The sequence below is a fragment of the Scardinius erythrophthalmus genome (assembly GCF_964197995.2).
Source record: "Scardinius erythrophthalmus genome assembly, chromosome: 3".
Lineage (NCBI taxonomy): Eukaryota > Metazoa > Chordata > Actinopteri > Cypriniformes > Leuciscidae > Scardinius > Scardinius erythrophthalmus.
Window position 1 is genome coordinate 10,260,744 of NC_138223.1, and position 17,491 is coordinate 10,278,234.

Consider the following 17,491-nt stretch of genomic DNA (forward strand, 5'->3'; position numbering starts at 1 on the left):
TCCGGTACTAAGTACGAGATAACGGCTAATAATTAACCGGCAGAGCTCACTGTGTGATTTGGTGAATGAACGCTCCTCAGAGACGAGGTTTGATTTTTATAGTTGGTTCCCTCCAGTAGGGCGCATCAATCAGCTCTCATTGACCGCGAATGCAGTGGTGTGAATTGGGGGTTTCTGTCTCATTCATAATGATCAAACGCCCAGGACAGGATTAGGTCATTTGTTTTGTTTCACTGAATCACATTATTTTTACGTTACACTGAACAAATAATGAATGTTCAATGTTAAAACGACTTTAACCCACACTGAAACATTTTTGAAAAACGTTTATCACAAAAAAGTATCACCATTTCCCCCAAAATATCACACAGCAGAACTTTTCAACATTGATAAATGTTTCTTGAGCAGTAAATCAGCATTTAGATATAAGAACTTAAGATATAAGAGATTATATGCCTATATGAGATCATGATGTGTGTTTAGCCAACCAATAATAAATTGGATCCATTATGTGGATGATGTGGTCGATGATCTTTGATGCATGGTATGATTGTCAGTAGGTAACCATTTATACACAGTGATATGCTTCTGTCAGAGAGTTCATTTTACAGTAGTAGGCCTACCTTTTACCTAGATTGCAGCTATATTATCGGATCACAGCACAACTGTCACATATCATTTTATGTCATACTGTACTCTACTGTATAAGAGGAATTCCTTATTTCCTAATATGGCCTTTGAGCTGATGAGCTGAATGATATTTGAGGTCTCGTGCTCATAAGAAAACACACTGAAACTGCTGTAGGCTAGACAGAAAGAGCTTTTGATTGAATCAGCTGTGATTACAAGAATAAAAGACAATCAGCATCATAAATAGCTTGTAAAGAAAGCACTGTCAGTAAGTGATCAGATCAGTATGAGTAATAGTTCCTCACCTGTATTGGAGTAGGTTAACCTATTAATTACTATTCAGCACTTAAAGTTGTTTTACACAAACATTTAGTTAGTTCCGTATACTGTGAAGTTTTTTTGTTATTATTGATACTATACATGAACATAATGAATGAACATAATGAATAATTTAAATTGTAGCCTATATATATTCCTTGCTAAAAAAAAAAAAAAAAAACAAAAAAAAAAAAAACAGCAATAGTTGTGAGACAGCAAAGTATCTCATCACCACCTTTTGGCCTTGGTTGTGAATCACAGTATACTACAGTAGAAGCTCATTTAAACACAGTTGATCTTGAGGTATAACATTTCTCATTAAGCATATAATAATATCTGTGTTTTCCGTTATTGCAACCATGAAAAGGCCTTGAGAAAACAATTGGTCTCAGTTCAGTTTCCATTGATGTTTCTTTAAGTGCAGCTGTGTTGCCATTTCTTTGTCTGTTGGTTCTGTTTTCCACTGTGCAAGAAGAGCTTCAAGCCAGCAGAACAAAGTGTTACCATACCTATTATAAACATAATACTTGTTATCATTAACTTCCTAATGATCATTCTGATAACCTTTAGGTAACCTCTGAAGAACATAACTGAATGTGTTTTCCTTCTAATTGTCTATTTCAAACCAAGGGACCTTTAAATTATATTGTTGGCCAACTTTCTGGTAGGCTACTAACATTATGAGGTCATTAAGTGCACTATAAACTGTGTATGATGCAAAGTAAATTCAATAAATCCACCTGGACTGACCTGTTTCAGCCTGTAGATGGAGACAATCTTCTTTTTCCAATTAGACTAAGTTTAGACTAAGGTCTAAACTCAAATTGAACTTGAATCCCCATTTGTATCAACCCATACATTAATAGATGATAACGATAACACAAAAGAATGAAAAAAATCTAAGTAAAAAATTCTATCTTGCTATGTATGTGTATATTTATTATGTGTATATATACATATATGTGAGTGTGTATGTTTACCGGGTTGGAGCCCGTTTGCCTTCAGAACTGCCTTAATTCTTCATGTCATGGATTCAACAAGGTGCTTGAAACATTCCTTTAGAGATTTGATACTGACATGACAGAATCACACAGTTGCTGCAGATTTGTTGGCTGAACATCCATGATGCAAATCTCCTGTTCCACTACATAAACCTAAAGTGCTCTATTGGATTGAGATCTGGTGACTGTGGAGGCCATTTGAGTATAGTGAATTCATTGTAATGTTTAAGAAACCAGTTTGAGATGATTCAACGTTTGTGACATGGTGTACTGTAAGTAGCCATCAGACGATGGACATGGTCAGCAACAATACGCATGTAGGCATTGGCATTTAAATGATGCTCAATTGGTACAGTATAATTGCTTGGACCACTTCTCTTCTCCATCTACATGTCATCAATAGGATCTGTCATTCAGAAACACATTTTTCTATCACTGCTATGCTGATGACACACAACTCTACCTCTCATTCCAACCAGACGATCCAATGGTAGCTGCTCGCATCTCGGCTTGCCTGACAGACATTTCTTGCTGGAAGAAGGACCTCACCTTCAACTCAACCTTACAAAGACAGCGCTGCTTGTGGTCTCGACCAACCCAGCACTTCAACTGCTGGGTTGAAGTGAACTGCTTCTCCATTCAGCTGGGTTTGTCGACCATAAATACATCCAGGACAGCCAGGAACCTTGGATTTGTGATTGACGATCAGTTCAACTTCACAGACCACATTGCTAGAACTGCCCGGTCCTGCAGATCTGCCTTACACAACATTAGGAGGATCATGCCCTTCCTATCGGAGTATGCCACACAACTCATTGTCCAAGCCCTTGTTCTATCCAGACTGGACTATTGTAATGCTCTCCTGGCAGGCCTTCCAGCATCAACTGTCAAACCTCTGGAACTGACCCAGAATGAGCGCACGTCACATCTCTCCTCATAAAACTGCACTGGTTGCCAATTGCTGCTCGCATCAAATTCAAGGCACTGATGTTTGCCCACAGAACAACCAGTGGCTCTGCACCCATATATCTTAACTCTTTAATTCAGACCTACGTGCCATCCTGAAACTTGCATTCTGCAAGTGAATGGCGCCTTGTGGTTCCATCCCAAAGAGGCACAAAATCACTTCCACAAACCTTTACCTTGACTGTTCCAAGCTGGTGGAATGACCTGCCTGTTGAGTCTTTGGCCATCTTCAAGAATCTACTAAAGACGTATCTTTTTCGCTAACATTTGACTTAATAATACTTACACTTACTATTCTATATCTATTAAAAAAACCATTGCTACGTGTGCTGCGCTGGTCTAGATGAGACTGCTCACGGCATTTGCATATTGTTGCCCTATTGTTGATTTGACTGCTTATATTACTCTCCTCATTTGTAAGTCACTTTGGATAAAAGCGTCTGCTAAATGATTAAATGTAAATATAATGTCCTAAGGGGCCCAAAGGGAACCAAGAGCATATCCTCCATGCCATTACACCACCATCAGCAGCCTGAACCGTTGATACAAGGCAGGATGGATCCACGCTTTCATGTTGTTTACGCCAAATTCTGACCCTACCATCTGAATGCAGAAGCAGAATTCGAGACTCATCAGACCAGTCAACGTTTTTCCTATCTTTTATTGTTCAATAGATGATGAGATGCTCTTCTGCAGTCCTCGGCTGTAACGTGTGGTTATTTGAGTTACTGTTGCCTTTCGATCCAGTCTGACCGTTCTCCTCTGACCTCCGACATTAACAAGGTATTTTCACCCACATAAATAATGCTGCTATGGATTTTTTTTGGACCATTCTCTGTAAACCCTTGAAGGGGGTGGATTGGAATCCACAGCTGCTTCAATGTATATGTAATGAGTGATTATAATCAAGGTATTAATCAATATTTTTCCTTCTAAATATCAAATGAGTTGAATGACTTCTCTAGAGATTTTACTTCGTTATAGAAGTTTACCAGTGTGATTACTGAAATGTTCTTTTCATGTATTCTTTAATGTCAGAATTTGATGTCTGAATGCAGTAACAGTGCTTGCTTATTTAGCCTGGCTTCCAGAAATGAAATAGGGACATGTTTTGTGTTTGAGAAAGGTCTTCAACGTGTAAAAACATATAGGGGTCATTGAAGCCTATTGTCATTGTAGTTTAAGGGACCATTTCTCAGTTTAAGCCTATATTTTCCATTTAGACTAAAGTGTTCTGTCCTTGAGAGAAAGAACTTGTTATCTTGATGTTTTGAGACAAGACTCCTGTTCATAGTTAGAGCCTGGCCAAATCCAACCTTGGAAAAGATGTGTGTCGGTGTGTGTGTTAGTCTTCTTGCTTACAGGTTAAGGAACCACTGGCATTGTTGGAGATTGACTGAGTTGTTGTTCGGGACATGCTGACACCCAGCAACCCAAATCTGCAACCTGAAAGGTCACGACGTGCCTAACTTCAGGGTCCGAGCTTCAGCCGCATAATCTATGGAGATATGCTTCAGTCTATCTGTATATGTCTGGAAAATTACTATGTTTATCAATTTCTTGGCCAATAAGAATCATTCAACCTGTAAGCAATGACGTAGCTTAGACCTTGGAAATGGTATAATGCTGTGATCTTTGTAACTGTAAGAGGGGTGGCCTACAAACTCCTGTGTGAGTCTTGAAGCTGAACTTCTGCTGATGAAACTGCAAACTAACTTCAGTAAAACTTTTCTTCAATTTATTATAATTCTGACTCCGAGTCCTCTTTCAAACATCTGTTCCTTGGGTCCTAAACTGTTAACCCCTAACACGATGATTGTGTGTGAAAATCCCAGTAGATCAGCAGTTTCTGAAATACTCAGTCCAGCCCGCATGGCAGGCACCAACTTAAATCTCACACACACACACACACACACACACACACACACACACACACACACACACACACACACACACACACACACACACACACACACACACACACACACACACACACACACACACACACACACACACACGATTTATTACAGTTATTGAAGAAAAACTTTTGTCATGCTATTAACTAAAAAATGTCAAGAAGTAGGCTAATAAACAAAAATGACAAATCATTTATTTTTACTTTATTTGCAACTTAATCTGTCCTTTCCTAGACAATGTTCTCATGAAAGCTGACTGTTCATATTGTTCTGTTTACATAGTTTTAACCATCACAGGTAAAACTGAATCCACATGACGCTGTTTACACTCCAAGAAGTTCTCGAAAATTCTGTTTACAGAGCAGAGCCGATGTTCCCTGCATTAAACTGTCTTATCTCTAGTAGAGTGGGTCTGTGCGTGTGTGTTCAAGTGTTGGAATTCCCACACTTCATTGCCGTCATATAAAATCATGTGAGTACGGTAGGGCTCATTCTCTGTCAATATGTCAATAGGAGTGCTTCTGTTCGGCTTGCTTCTGCTGATCCCTTCAGGTACTGTCAACATATAAAGCCTACACATATAAAGACTACACTAATAACAACCTAAGGCTGTGGGTGTGTAAAACATGGGTTAATGTCACTACAATGTTGCTCTGCATTCCGTAAAAATTCTGTATGTTAAAAAATGCAATTGTTTCAGGGGCGCAAGGATCAACTGGCTCAACCCGAAAGGTAGGGAGGATTTTTTACCTTGTAAATGTGTAAAAGCTCATTTATCTTTTAGTGGTTAAAACTATTGTAATGCAGTGGTTTAATTAGTCTGCCACATGTGGATGTGTGTGTTTTGTAGCCCGTGTGCGCCGAGATGGCTGAGATACTGGCGTGTCCTATGAACCTTGCACCTGTGTGCGGCAGTGACGGAAACACCTACGGCAACGAGTGCTTGCTGTGTGTGGAAAGACTGTAGGTCACGTACACAGACATACACACAAACAATTAGAGTAGATTATATATATTTTTATACTATGATTACATTTTTGTGTCCTTTTTTAGGAGAACCAAATCAGAAATTTTAATCACACGCGATGGAGACTGTTAAACTCCTGCAGAGCACACAGGATCATGAAGATTCGTGGTCAAAATAAAGCATTTGAAATATGTATTTCTTTATTTCTTAATTTCTTCTTCAACCCTGTATGTCACAAAAGTCTCTCTGGCCTTAGACCTTATGCTCTAGTACCACCAGAGTTCTTTAAGTATCATTGATATTCTATTGATATTTTATGGTAATGTTTTGAATTAGATTTTATTTTTTACATAATTTTTTTTTTTAAATATCTATATTTTTCTCTTTCTTTTCTTAAATTTTCTACAGTTTTAGTTAATTTAGTTTTAGCCAATTACTAAAAAAAAAAAAAAAAAAAGAGAAATGTTGGCAACTAGGTGAACTAAAATAAGTTAGTACCATCCCCGGGGGCCGCCATTGGCTAACAAGCCATCACCTGCTGTTAGCATTCCATTGACTCCCATTCATTTTGGTGTCACTTTGACAGCGAATAACTTTACATCTGAGGCGTTTAAAGACTCTATTTGTCCTTTGATTATTTCTAAAGAAACACGACAATGTATAAAAGGCTCCATTACCTTGTATCTTTTTATTTTTATTTTTTATTGAAAAATATGGCACAATGAAAAATACATAACAATGAGGTAGAGATGACACAAAAATAAAGCCATACTTAGCTGTTTTTTTTTTTTTTTACCGTACAATATGTAAACAAACGAACCTTGTATCTTACGTTATGGCCCCGTAAAAACAGTTTTTGTAAAAATAAGCTAACGATTGCGTCATAACCACACGACTCTCTGGAAAATACCGTATAGACAGGAGGAGAAGCTCGCAGTCAATCGGGGGGACGTGGAGGCATAAAGTCCGATAAAGTCAAGGGAGAAGCCCATAGAGAGTCATAAAGTTGCTCCTGCTCCTAGCTCATGGACAGCTCCTACTCTGCAAGATTCGGAAGGGAATGATTCAGATTTCTCTTGGCACAGCTACTAGAAGACTTACAACTGTCAGACAGGTTGCTCACGTCACATCTACGTCGTCAAGCTCAGTTTGAGTCTGCGCAGTACGCTCAGCCATCAAGAAGTGAGTGCTTCTAATTTGCTTCACTTTTCTCCGTTGAAGTCTATGGGGTCGCTTTGTCCATTTCTTTTACTGTCTATGCTAAAAACGCTGTATTCTGCAGCCAAACCAGTAATTGGCAATGTCACTTTTTAAGGAAACACTATCTGACCTTATGTAGCTCCGCCCCTTTTCAGCGGTGCCCTTTTCATACGAATTTATGAATAAACCGCTCGTTTTAAAATCTTCACGGTCAACTAAAATTTGTTATGACATCTGCTTCAAACATTACAATGTCCATGATAACTTTCATCAACTCTACAATAAGTAAATCCACTTCACCAGCTAACTACTCTTTTTCAGCGATGCCATAAAAGTCACTACGTACCTATGCATATGCATGTCACCGGTTTCACAATTTCACATTTTTGTAGTTTACAGAGACAATAACGGTATCAGTTTTAAAAACTTGCACTTTGAAACTTGTTTTCAAAAGTTTGCGTTTTCAGTTGCGTATAAATGAACGGCCAAAACGCATAAAAAGTTGTCGAAAACTGTATTGAAAACTGTATTGTGTAAACTAAGGTGTATTGCACTAAAATAAATGCTAAAATACACATTATTTTAAAGGTATAGCCATAAGAAATTATTTTTTCATTTTATTCGTTGTTTTTATACATAATAAAAGCTCCATCAATCTTGCACTTTGATGTAGAGGAGTTTTATAACTAGAGTGAACTAGTAAACTGTTCTGTTTATATTTTTAGATTGGACTCTTTCTAAATTGTGCAATCCAGTGACTCATAAGATTTACTCCTTATAAACTACTCAAATGTATGCCAATCTCTGCCCGAAAGTTCAGTGACTGCATGCCCTGGTTCTAACAGAGACCAGCACAAGACAAGAAACAGCATTGCAACCGTTTATACAAGCAGTAAACATGACAATATGGGCAGATTTTACATTCTCATGATTCTGAGAAAAACATTTGAATAATTGCAAAGGGTGGGCACTATTAATAAGTAGCTGTTTTATTTTATTTTGATTGCATTGTGAGCCATTGAAATATAGATGAACATTATATCTTTTGAACTTTCTATTCACTATTGAACTTTCTATTCTATTCTGTGATGAATTTAAAGCCACACCATGTTACTTTAGTTCTATGTATGTGAAATGCAGGTGGCATTGTTATTTATATTCAGCAAGACGCATTAAACGTGACAGTAGACAGGTGTATTAAAAGATTTCTATTTCAAATAAATGCTGTTCTTTTGAACTTTCTATTCATCAAAGTATCCTGAAAAAAATGTATCACAGCATCCACAAAAACATTAAGCAGCACAGCTGTTTTCAACATTGATAAATAATAATAAGAAATGTTTATTGAGCACCAAATCAGCATATTAGAATAATTTCTGAACGATCATGTGACACTGAAGACTGAAGTAATGATGCTGAAAATTCAGCTTTGCCATCACAGGAATAAATAAAAAAGAGGAAAACTGCCTGAAATTGTTCATGATTTGTTTATTTTTTGAGCTACAGCTAACCTCCCCTCCCCCCCCCCTCCCCCCTCAATGCTTGAGTACTTAGCATAGTAACATGGACACCAATGTAAAGTTAGACTTGAAAGATCAAACTACCAATGCATATTTACTACCAAAATATATCTTAAGTAAACAAAAAGCTCTGTAAGGGGTTTTGTCGGGAGTGTGCAGGTTTGTGTTACAGGCAAACACTTCACCTGCTGCTTTGGATGGAAGAGAAACCTAAAGTTGAGGTTCATTTAAGTTTGGGACAGACTATTTAAATGCATATGAGGCACACAGGTGAGTCACAGTTCCCCCATCAGGTATATTAAAAACTTTAAATCATCTTTCCCTTAGAAGAATGTTTTAGTTTTTTTCAAACTTAGTTTTTCAACAGTGTTTTCTTTTTTAAAAAGGACTTTTTTCTCACTAAGTTTGAACCGGTTCGGAGACAGCAGTGCAGTCTTAAGATCCCTGAAGAGTTGCAGCGAGATACAGGTTTCTTCTGAGCTCTATAGGGTTTTCATGGTTTGCCGATGTCCACAGCGATTTTGGTGTAGAGTTTGTCTTTCTCTATATTTATTACTTTGTATTTGAGCGAGTTGATGCCATCCTTGTTCATTGTCTGTTTTGTGTGAGCAATTCTTTTAAATCTATAATACAGAGATATAGCTTTAGAAAGTCATTCAATCTGTCTTGTATTCATGCATGTCTACACTCTTAAAAATAAATGTTATAGAAGAACAATTCTGGGTTCCCCAAAGAACCTTTCAGTGAACAGTTCTTAAAATAACAAATGTTTTATTAGTATGAGGAACATTTTAATAATCAAAAAATATATATTTTCCCACAAAAAAATAACCTTTTTGTGCATTGGAAAAGTTCCATGAATGTTAAAGGTTCTTCATGGAACCATCAGTGCCTACCAATACCTTTATTTTTAAGAGTCTACGTAATGTATGTGTGAAAGAGATTACCTCTGTGGGTTTTCCTCATTTTTCTTGTCTCTCGAGTGACGAATCATTCTGCATTTACCGATGTCTCCACTCGGTCTTGATATTTTCATTCCTCGAAACGTCAACCTTCAAAGAGAATAGCCCTTATTAAAACGGTAGAGGGCACAGACTCCTTTACATGCAATCTGCAAGCAATCACATCATTTTCACATGGCACAATGTGAGTGGCCTCTGCTGATCCTGCAGCCAATGGGATTGCTTGCTCAACATTTAAATAGTCTGGTTCAGTGTTTGCTATAGGCTAGTCCCGCAGCACATTATTAGAGTTCCTCTGAAACCCTCCACCTCCCCCAGCTCCACCTGCCTTGATCTGCTACGTGTCTGTGTATCTATTAGCAGTAGCAAGTCCATACTTGCTTTGAAACAGTGTTCGTTCGCCTCGGATTGCTTGCTCAACATTTAAATAGTCTGGTTCAGTGTTTGCTATAGGCTAGTCCTACAGCACATTGTATAAATGTATAAAGCGCTATATAAATAAAGGTGACTTGACTTGCAGCAGCTTAGCAGATCTAGTCCACCAAGTCCAAATACATTAACATTGCCATATTCAATAACAGGCTAAAACTATTTTGAGGGTTGTCATGATTGAAAGGAAAGCCATTCATTGGTTATAAAAAAACAAGCGTCTTGCATGTTTGTCTAAATGATCTCGTATATGATAGGACAGAATTTGTCATTAATAATAACAGTTAGATATTTTCCTCACCTGTTAAAGATGTCATCGTCTTCTCCTCCCCAGCCCCAGTAGTTATTAGGAAAGCCATTAATCTTTTGAAACTGCTGTTTACTCATTGCTGATACACCCCCAAAATACTGTTTATATGGCAACCTGTATTCAAACAAAAACAATTGCTGAATGAAACATTGGTCATACTGACAATGAATACCAATAACCACATTCTGATACCATATGAAGTTTGTGCAAATGATAACTTCCTATTTATGAGTTTGGATGTCATAATTAAGGCCCGTTAACAACAAGGGCGATAACGTAAAACGTTAACGTTAAAAGTTACAATAATTTTTAAAAATCGTTAAAAAATTAAAAAATCCACACCACACCTATAACGATTATGGCACAGAGAAACATTATTGCTGGAATCACTTTCACAATGATTTTGTCTAGCTGATGAACAATAAAAACATTGACAGCCAATCAGAATCCACCTAACTTTAAAGAGCTTGAGCATTTAAAGCGTCAGATGACATAACTGCAGTGTTCGCTTAGAAAAAATAGAAAGATATTGTCTGTTGGTGTGAACGCTAATAGTTTTCGTTTTAGTTATCTTTATACTGTAGCTATTGCTTGTGGTGTGTATGGAAGCTTGTTTCCGCCACAGAATAAAACATTTTAAAAGATAATTGCGACTTTTTATCTCACAATTGCGAGTTTACATCTGCGCAATTCTGACTTTATTTCTCAGAATTGCGAGATATAAATTTAGAATTGCGTGAAATAAAGTCGCAATTGCGTCTTATAAAGTCAGAATTCTGACTTTTTTTCTCGCATATGCGACTTTATATCACGCAATTCTGACTTTATAACACATAATTGCGAGTTTATATCTCGCAATTCTGACATCTTTTCTCAGAATTGTGAGATATAAAGTCCCATTCTAAGGAAAAAAATACAGACTTTTTTTTAATTGCATATTATAAAGTCAGAATTGCATGATATAAAGTCGCAATTGCGAGAAAAAAGTCAGAATTCTGACTTTATAACACGCAATTGCGACTTTATTTCACGCAATTCTGACTTTATATCTCGCAATTATCTTTTAAAATGTTTTATTCTGTGGCGGAAACAAGCTTCCATAGCCTAGGTGTGAACGGGCATTTACAATAAAGCAATTTTGATTAAAAAAGTGGAAATGGAAGCTTTTTTAGTGCAAATGCAGATATACTTTAGGTGTGTAATTGATGCTTCATCTACGCATTTTATCATTATTGTGGAGATTTTTCAATCGTGGTTGGGGAGGTTTTTTTTTTTTGAACAATCAAATTTTGGGCTAAAAGTGTGTTGTAACGCAAGCGTTACTGAACATGTTACTGAACCAAGCTCAGCAAGGCCCTGAGCTCACGCCCTGCTCCGGGGAAGTGACCAGCCTCTGTCCGACTTTAGAGCGCTCCGTGGATAGACTGAAGGGGTGCTCCGTGGAGCTCGCTGAACTCCAAACACACACGGCTACGTTTTCTGCGCGTTTATGACCCTGCTCTGCTTAAATGCATTGCCTCTTTTGACGCGTTTTGACATAGATTTCATTGAAGGTAAATTGGAGCGGCTACACTGAGCTGTGTGTAACGCCCACTGACGTGAAGTGAACGAGACAGGGAGGCTGTCCGGTACTGTCTGAAATGGTTAACTCTGTGGCGATGCATGTGCAAAACAGATTTAACTAATCATAAAGTCAATCAGGATACATAACACAACCTAATAGGCCTACACTATTTTTAAACAATATTTTCTATGTATACAGTACAATAATCTGAGTAATCTCACATGAGTCTGCAATTAAAAGCGAGAAATCTCTTGAATATGTACTTGAATATGAATATGAACTACCATTTCTCATCAAATTCTTGAAAGACTTGCATGACTGAAAATAGCAGCCAGGGAGTGTTCCAAAAATGGGCAGTATTACATTAATATAACAGTTTCAGTTGTTCCCTGCTCTTTATCAGCTTCCTTACATGCAGCATTGTCTTGGATTCGGTTTACTTAAGACCGCATCCGAGCAGGTTATATTGCCATGCTGTATATTGAGTTCACACAGCTGCATTGTGATCAAATACTTCATTCAAATGATCCAGGAACAACGTTCATGAAACTACTTTAAATATTAGCCATCTTTATTCTAACGTAACAGGATATTTAATTTATGTAAACATTGAATTTGCGACCTGCGCTTGACTTTAAGGTCATTTGTTTTTAGGTAAATACATTTTTGTGGAACTGTTTTTTTAAGGCACCACTAAAACTTTCAGATGCTTGTGTCACTTAACGAATGTTACATATCCTTCTAAGTTTATAGGTAAAGCTTCATCTTACCTAAAACCAAATTTGTCCATGGACACAGAGAGGTGACGCGGCTGGCTGGAGCACTTGTAGGTGTTGCGGTCGTCCATAGGGATGATGTCTACATCGCTGAAGATGAAACAGTCATAATCATACTCCTTTAGGGCCTCTGCGTAACCCACGTTGAGGAGTTTCGCCCTGTTGAATGTGTCCTGTCCTTCCTAAACATGCAGCATAAAGCACTTTTACATAAAATCTCATGACTCGCACAGGAGGAAACACATCTTAATTTTGGGCAGGAATGTAAAGTTCACATGTAAACTGTCCATTGGTTTTATGCAAAAAAAGATTGCTTTAACATTGATTAGACCTTAATGACTACAGCTAAATCAGTCAATCAGACATGCTTGATCCCATTTGTGTGTTAATAAACACACACTGGCATACACACAAAGAACTCCATGCAACTCTTTGTCTGCATGATAGTTTGCATGCTAATTTCCCTGTGAATAAGGTGAACGAGGCATGAAAAGGGGGCTGAAATGACAAGAAAAAAACAAAACAGAGGAGGTAGCTATACTGTATGTACTGATGTACTGAGTCATGTATTTAGTGGATTTAAAATGAACATTTTAAATTATTTTCAGAATCTCTTTTTTTGGAACGTCTCCCTTTTGTTTTAATGTCAGCAGCACTTATATATATATATATATATATATATATATATATATGATATACACTAGTGTTCAAAAGTTTGGGGTCAGTAAGAAATTCATATTTTTATTCAGCAAGACTGCATTAAATTAATCAAAAGAGACAGTAAATAAATACATTCATAATATCACAAAGATTTCTATTTCAAATAAATGCTGTTCTTTTCTATTCATCAAAAAACACTGAAAGTGTATATATGAAAATGTATCACGGTTTCCACAAAAAATGATAAGCAGCACAACTGTTTACAAAATTGATAAGAAGAAGAAATGTATTTTGAGCAACAATCATCATATTAGATTGAATTCTGAAGGATCATCTATCTATCTATCTATCTATCTATCATGTCTATCTATCTATCATGTCTATCTATCATGTCTATCTATCTATCTATCTATCTATCTATCTATCTATCTATCTATCATGTGACACTGAAGAATAAATTACATTTGAAAATGTATTAAAATAGAAAACAGTTCTTTTAAACTGTAACAATATTTCACAATATTACTGCTTTTGCTGAGTTTTTGATCAAATACATGCAGCCTTGGTGAGCATAATAGACATTAAAAAGTCTCACTGACCCCAACATTTTGAACAGTAGGGTTTATTTCAGAGCCCATATTGACCATTTTTAACATAACAGTCTGAGAAGCCTTACAGACCCGATCCAGCACCAAAGATCCAAAGTCCGGTTTTAAAATTTACTTATAAATACATAAAAGTATCTATTCTACACACCCAAATAAACAGAAAAAACAGGTGTTATATATTCTATTTATGTTGGTGTTCAGAGGTTGCGTTTCTTTTTCCCTTTTGTTGTTATTGCATAGCAAATTTCAAAGCAGTCAAATGTCAAACCAAACGCCTTGTCTATGCAAAGCCATTTCACCGCATTTCCATACTTCAAGGTGACCATCTCCTGAAGAAATGTCTAACCTCCAAAAGTATGTCTATCTATCTATCTATCTATCTATCTATCTATCTATCTATCTATCTATCTATCTAACAATGAATAAATCTATTGGAAGTTTGTGTGGTGCGACTAGGTGTGGATTTCAGCTCATTGCATTGATTTGTGTGCAAAGTGAGTGTATCTAAGAACCACATATTTCTTGTCTAACTAGCTGCTGTCATCTGAGTAAGAAGGAGTAGTAAATAAATAGTTTGGAAGTGCTGTACCTGTTGTATGACATAAATCCCATAATCAAGCTGCTGTCTCTGTAGGACGGGTTGAAGGTAGTGGAGCCAGTACTTCAGGTGTTCATCTCTGTTTCTGAATGGGATGATCAATGCCACTTTTTGCAGAGCCACACAATCGCTGGGTTTATACCTGCCGCCCATCACCAGCTGTGGGTTTTCTTTACGTACCCTATCCAAATCCATTGTCTCAGAAAATTCAACTCGCATTGGACCCACTGAAATGGGAACGGGAAGAGGGAGAGAGCATGAAAAGTGGGGGTCAAAGGTTTTGCACGCATGAAAGAGGAAAACCCCTCTTAAGCAACAACAGTTTACTTCCTGTTTCAATCAGGCCACCTTTCTTTCCCTGTCTCTTTTTCTTAGTCACTCAATATTTTATACTGATAAGACAGTAAAGCTTTGTAATAATAAATATAGTTGCCACTACCTAACACAGGAAAATACCTTAAGACCTTTTTAAAATATTATACATTTTTACTTTTGTAATATTTAGTTCATGTCTGTTAGAGTCCTCTGAATGAAAGTGTTCACCTTAAAAAAATGTTTTAACAGTCATTCACATTTAAACTGTACAATCTTTCTCTTCTGGAAAAGGCCACCAAAACATTGATAACTCATCCTGCACTACACATATTTTCATCCAATCAGATTCTTTCTAGAATAAAAATATCCCCACCACTAAAACCACCTGAAACAAGTAGCAAATTTCGTCAATGATGTAGTATTGCCTATAATAAATAAAAAAGGATCAGAATTATTTTTATCTATCACAAATTTACAGCTTAGTACTCAACAAATGAAAGAAAAGAAAAGAAAAGAAAAGAAAAGAAAAGAAAAGAAAAGAAAAGAAAAGAAAAGAAAAGAAAAGAAAAGAAAAGAAAAGAAAAAAAAAACTCGCTCGAAGCTTTCTAAACGATGTAGAAGAGTGGCGAGATCGGGCATATTTTGACTCAAAAACTCCAGTTACACAAATTTGTTTTCTATGTTTGTTTAAACACATAAAATTAGAAAAAATCCAATTCTGATAAATATTCATTGGTGTAAAATGTGTGACAACTAGTAGGCTACCTGTCTCTCGATGTGAAGCACAACAAAACAAAACTGAGCAACATGAACAAATAGTAGCCTAGTAAATCGTTTTAAGTTATTAAAATGACTTACAATTATTAAGTAATTTTATAATAACACGAAAACTTACCCAAAAGTGGTGACGTCTCAGGACACGATTCGATTAGAACTGTGGGTTCTTCTACGTCATCTATAACTACACTTGCATTAGTGTAGATCAGTTTATTGACGTCTGTTACTGTTCCATTGTCATATTGGGCGACAAGTGCGGATAATCTGTGAGTTTGTGAAGTAACTAAATGAGAGTCTGATGGTATTTGCCGGTAATTCGTAAATTTCGTAGGTGATACTGTTAAATAAAAAAACAGTGCAACGATGAGGTGAAGCCCGCAGAGACACACGAGCACGACGCATGATTTAGTCAAGAAACCCACATTCAGCAGCACTGACTCCTGCATTCTCACTAAATAATGGAAGACCGCGAAGAATACAACTAAGCAACAAGTAGTTCATCGGATGATCAGCATAGTCCTTTTCATGAAACTTTTTATGATATTGGTCGCGTCTCACTGTTAATCGTTGTGTTTCAGTCATTGGTGAAGAGCTGTCTGGAAAAGCGCAGATCCACTGGAGTGACAGCGGTGGGCGTTTCTAGTTTCTAGTAGAAACTAGTATGAGCTACACCTACACACCCAAACATAGTGAATGTGTATAGATAAAGGGACAGAAACCCTGAAAAATAATATGACTTATAATATAATATAATATAAAATTACCTCAAATAAATATTTACAATAATACATGTAAGCTATGTTGCATTAGAAAAAATATCAAACCAAGTGGAATTTGCATGAGACGATTCTAGACCTTCAGAACTAACTTAAAGGGTTAGTTCACCCAAAAATGAAAATTCTGTCAGTAATTACCCACCCTCATGTTGTTCCAACCCCGTAAGACTTTCGTTCATCTTCGGAACACAAATTAAGATATTTTTGATGAAATCTGAGAGCTGGATCACTCCTCCACAGGCTTATGGACACTATAACTTGCTGGCCCAGAAAATGTATTAAAGACATTGTTAATATAGTCCAAGTGACTCCAGTGGCTCAATCTTAAGTTTATAAAGCGACGAGAATACTTTTTGTGCGCAAAAACAAACAAAAATAGCGACTTTATTACACTTTTCATTTCCTTCTCTCTGGACCTCGAGTCTTTTAACGTAGTGTTTAAGCGTAGCGCATCTGCGTAGCGCATGTGTTGCACGTCACCACGTAGAGTCACTATTGGCCGACGCTGGTCATGTGTTATACGTGGTGACGTGCAACACAGACGCGCTATGCTATTACACTACGTAAAAAAAAAAAACTCGAGGTCCAGAGATAAGGAAATGAAATGTGGAATAAAGTCATTATTTTTGTTTGTTTTTGCGCACAAAAAGTATACTCGTCGCTTTATAAACTTAAGATTAAGTCACTGGAGTCACTATATTAAAGGTATAGCGGAGAATCTTTACGAATTTTAGATAAGACCCGCCCTCTCCACTTTTTGAAAAGTTTGATTGATTCACCAGAATGATTAACAATTAGGAGGACCAATAGTATAGGTTACCCACCAGGAAGTAAAAAATCCTCCGCTATACCTTTAACAATGTCTTTAAAACATTTTCTGGGCCAGCAAGTTATAGTTTCCATAAGCCTGTGGAGGAGTGATCCAGCTCTCAGATTTCATCAAAAATATCTTAATTTGTGTTCAGAAGATGAACGAAAGTCTTACGGGGTTGGAACAACATGAGGGTGAGTAATTACTGACAGAATTTCCATTTTTGGGTGAACTAACCCTTTAACTTTTCAAGTCAAGGGCTTGTTCTGCATGTTGGAGACCCCCGCTGAGCTTGAAACAAGTATAACAAGTATAACAAGTATTTATTTATACAACATAACCTGATCTTTTCATAGATTCAGAAGATGGGACCCATTTTGAAACAGT

At 36.9% G+C, this 17,491-nt stretch overlaps 2 protein-coding genes across 2 annotated transcripts; one reads left to right on the forward strand and one right to left on the reverse strand.

Annotated features, from left to right (window-relative positions):
• Positions 1-5,334: 5,334 nt before the first annotated feature.
• On the forward strand, positions 5,335-5,930 carry spink4 (serine peptidase inhibitor, Kazal type 4; the record flags this gene model as incomplete). Its single annotated transcript, XM_081361081.1, has 4 exons — positions 5,335-5,383; positions 5,532-5,563; positions 5,682-5,794; positions 5,885-5,930. The coding sequence occupies 4 exons, from the start codon at positions 5,335-5,337 to the stop codon at positions 5,928-5,930; spliced, it is 240 nt and encodes a 79-aa protein (XP_081217207.1).
• A 2,565-nt stretch (positions 5,931-8,495) lies between these two features.
• Positions 8,496-16,139, reverse strand: b4galt1 (UDP-Gal:betaGlcNAc beta 1,4- galactosyltransferase, polypeptide 1). Its single transcript, XM_081360888.1, has 6 exons — positions 15,636-16,139; positions 14,417-14,652; positions 12,554-12,741; positions 10,211-10,333; positions 9,466-9,570; positions 8,496-9,141 (listed from the first exon to the last, which is right to left on the reverse strand). The coding sequence occupies exons 1-6, from the start codon at positions 15,961-15,963 to the stop codon at positions 9,012-9,014; spliced, it is 1,110 nt and encodes a 369-aa protein (XP_081217014.1). The 5' UTR covers positions 15,964-16,139; the 3' UTR covers positions 8,496-9,011.
• Between the last annotated feature and the right edge of the window lie 1,352 nt (positions 16,140-17,491).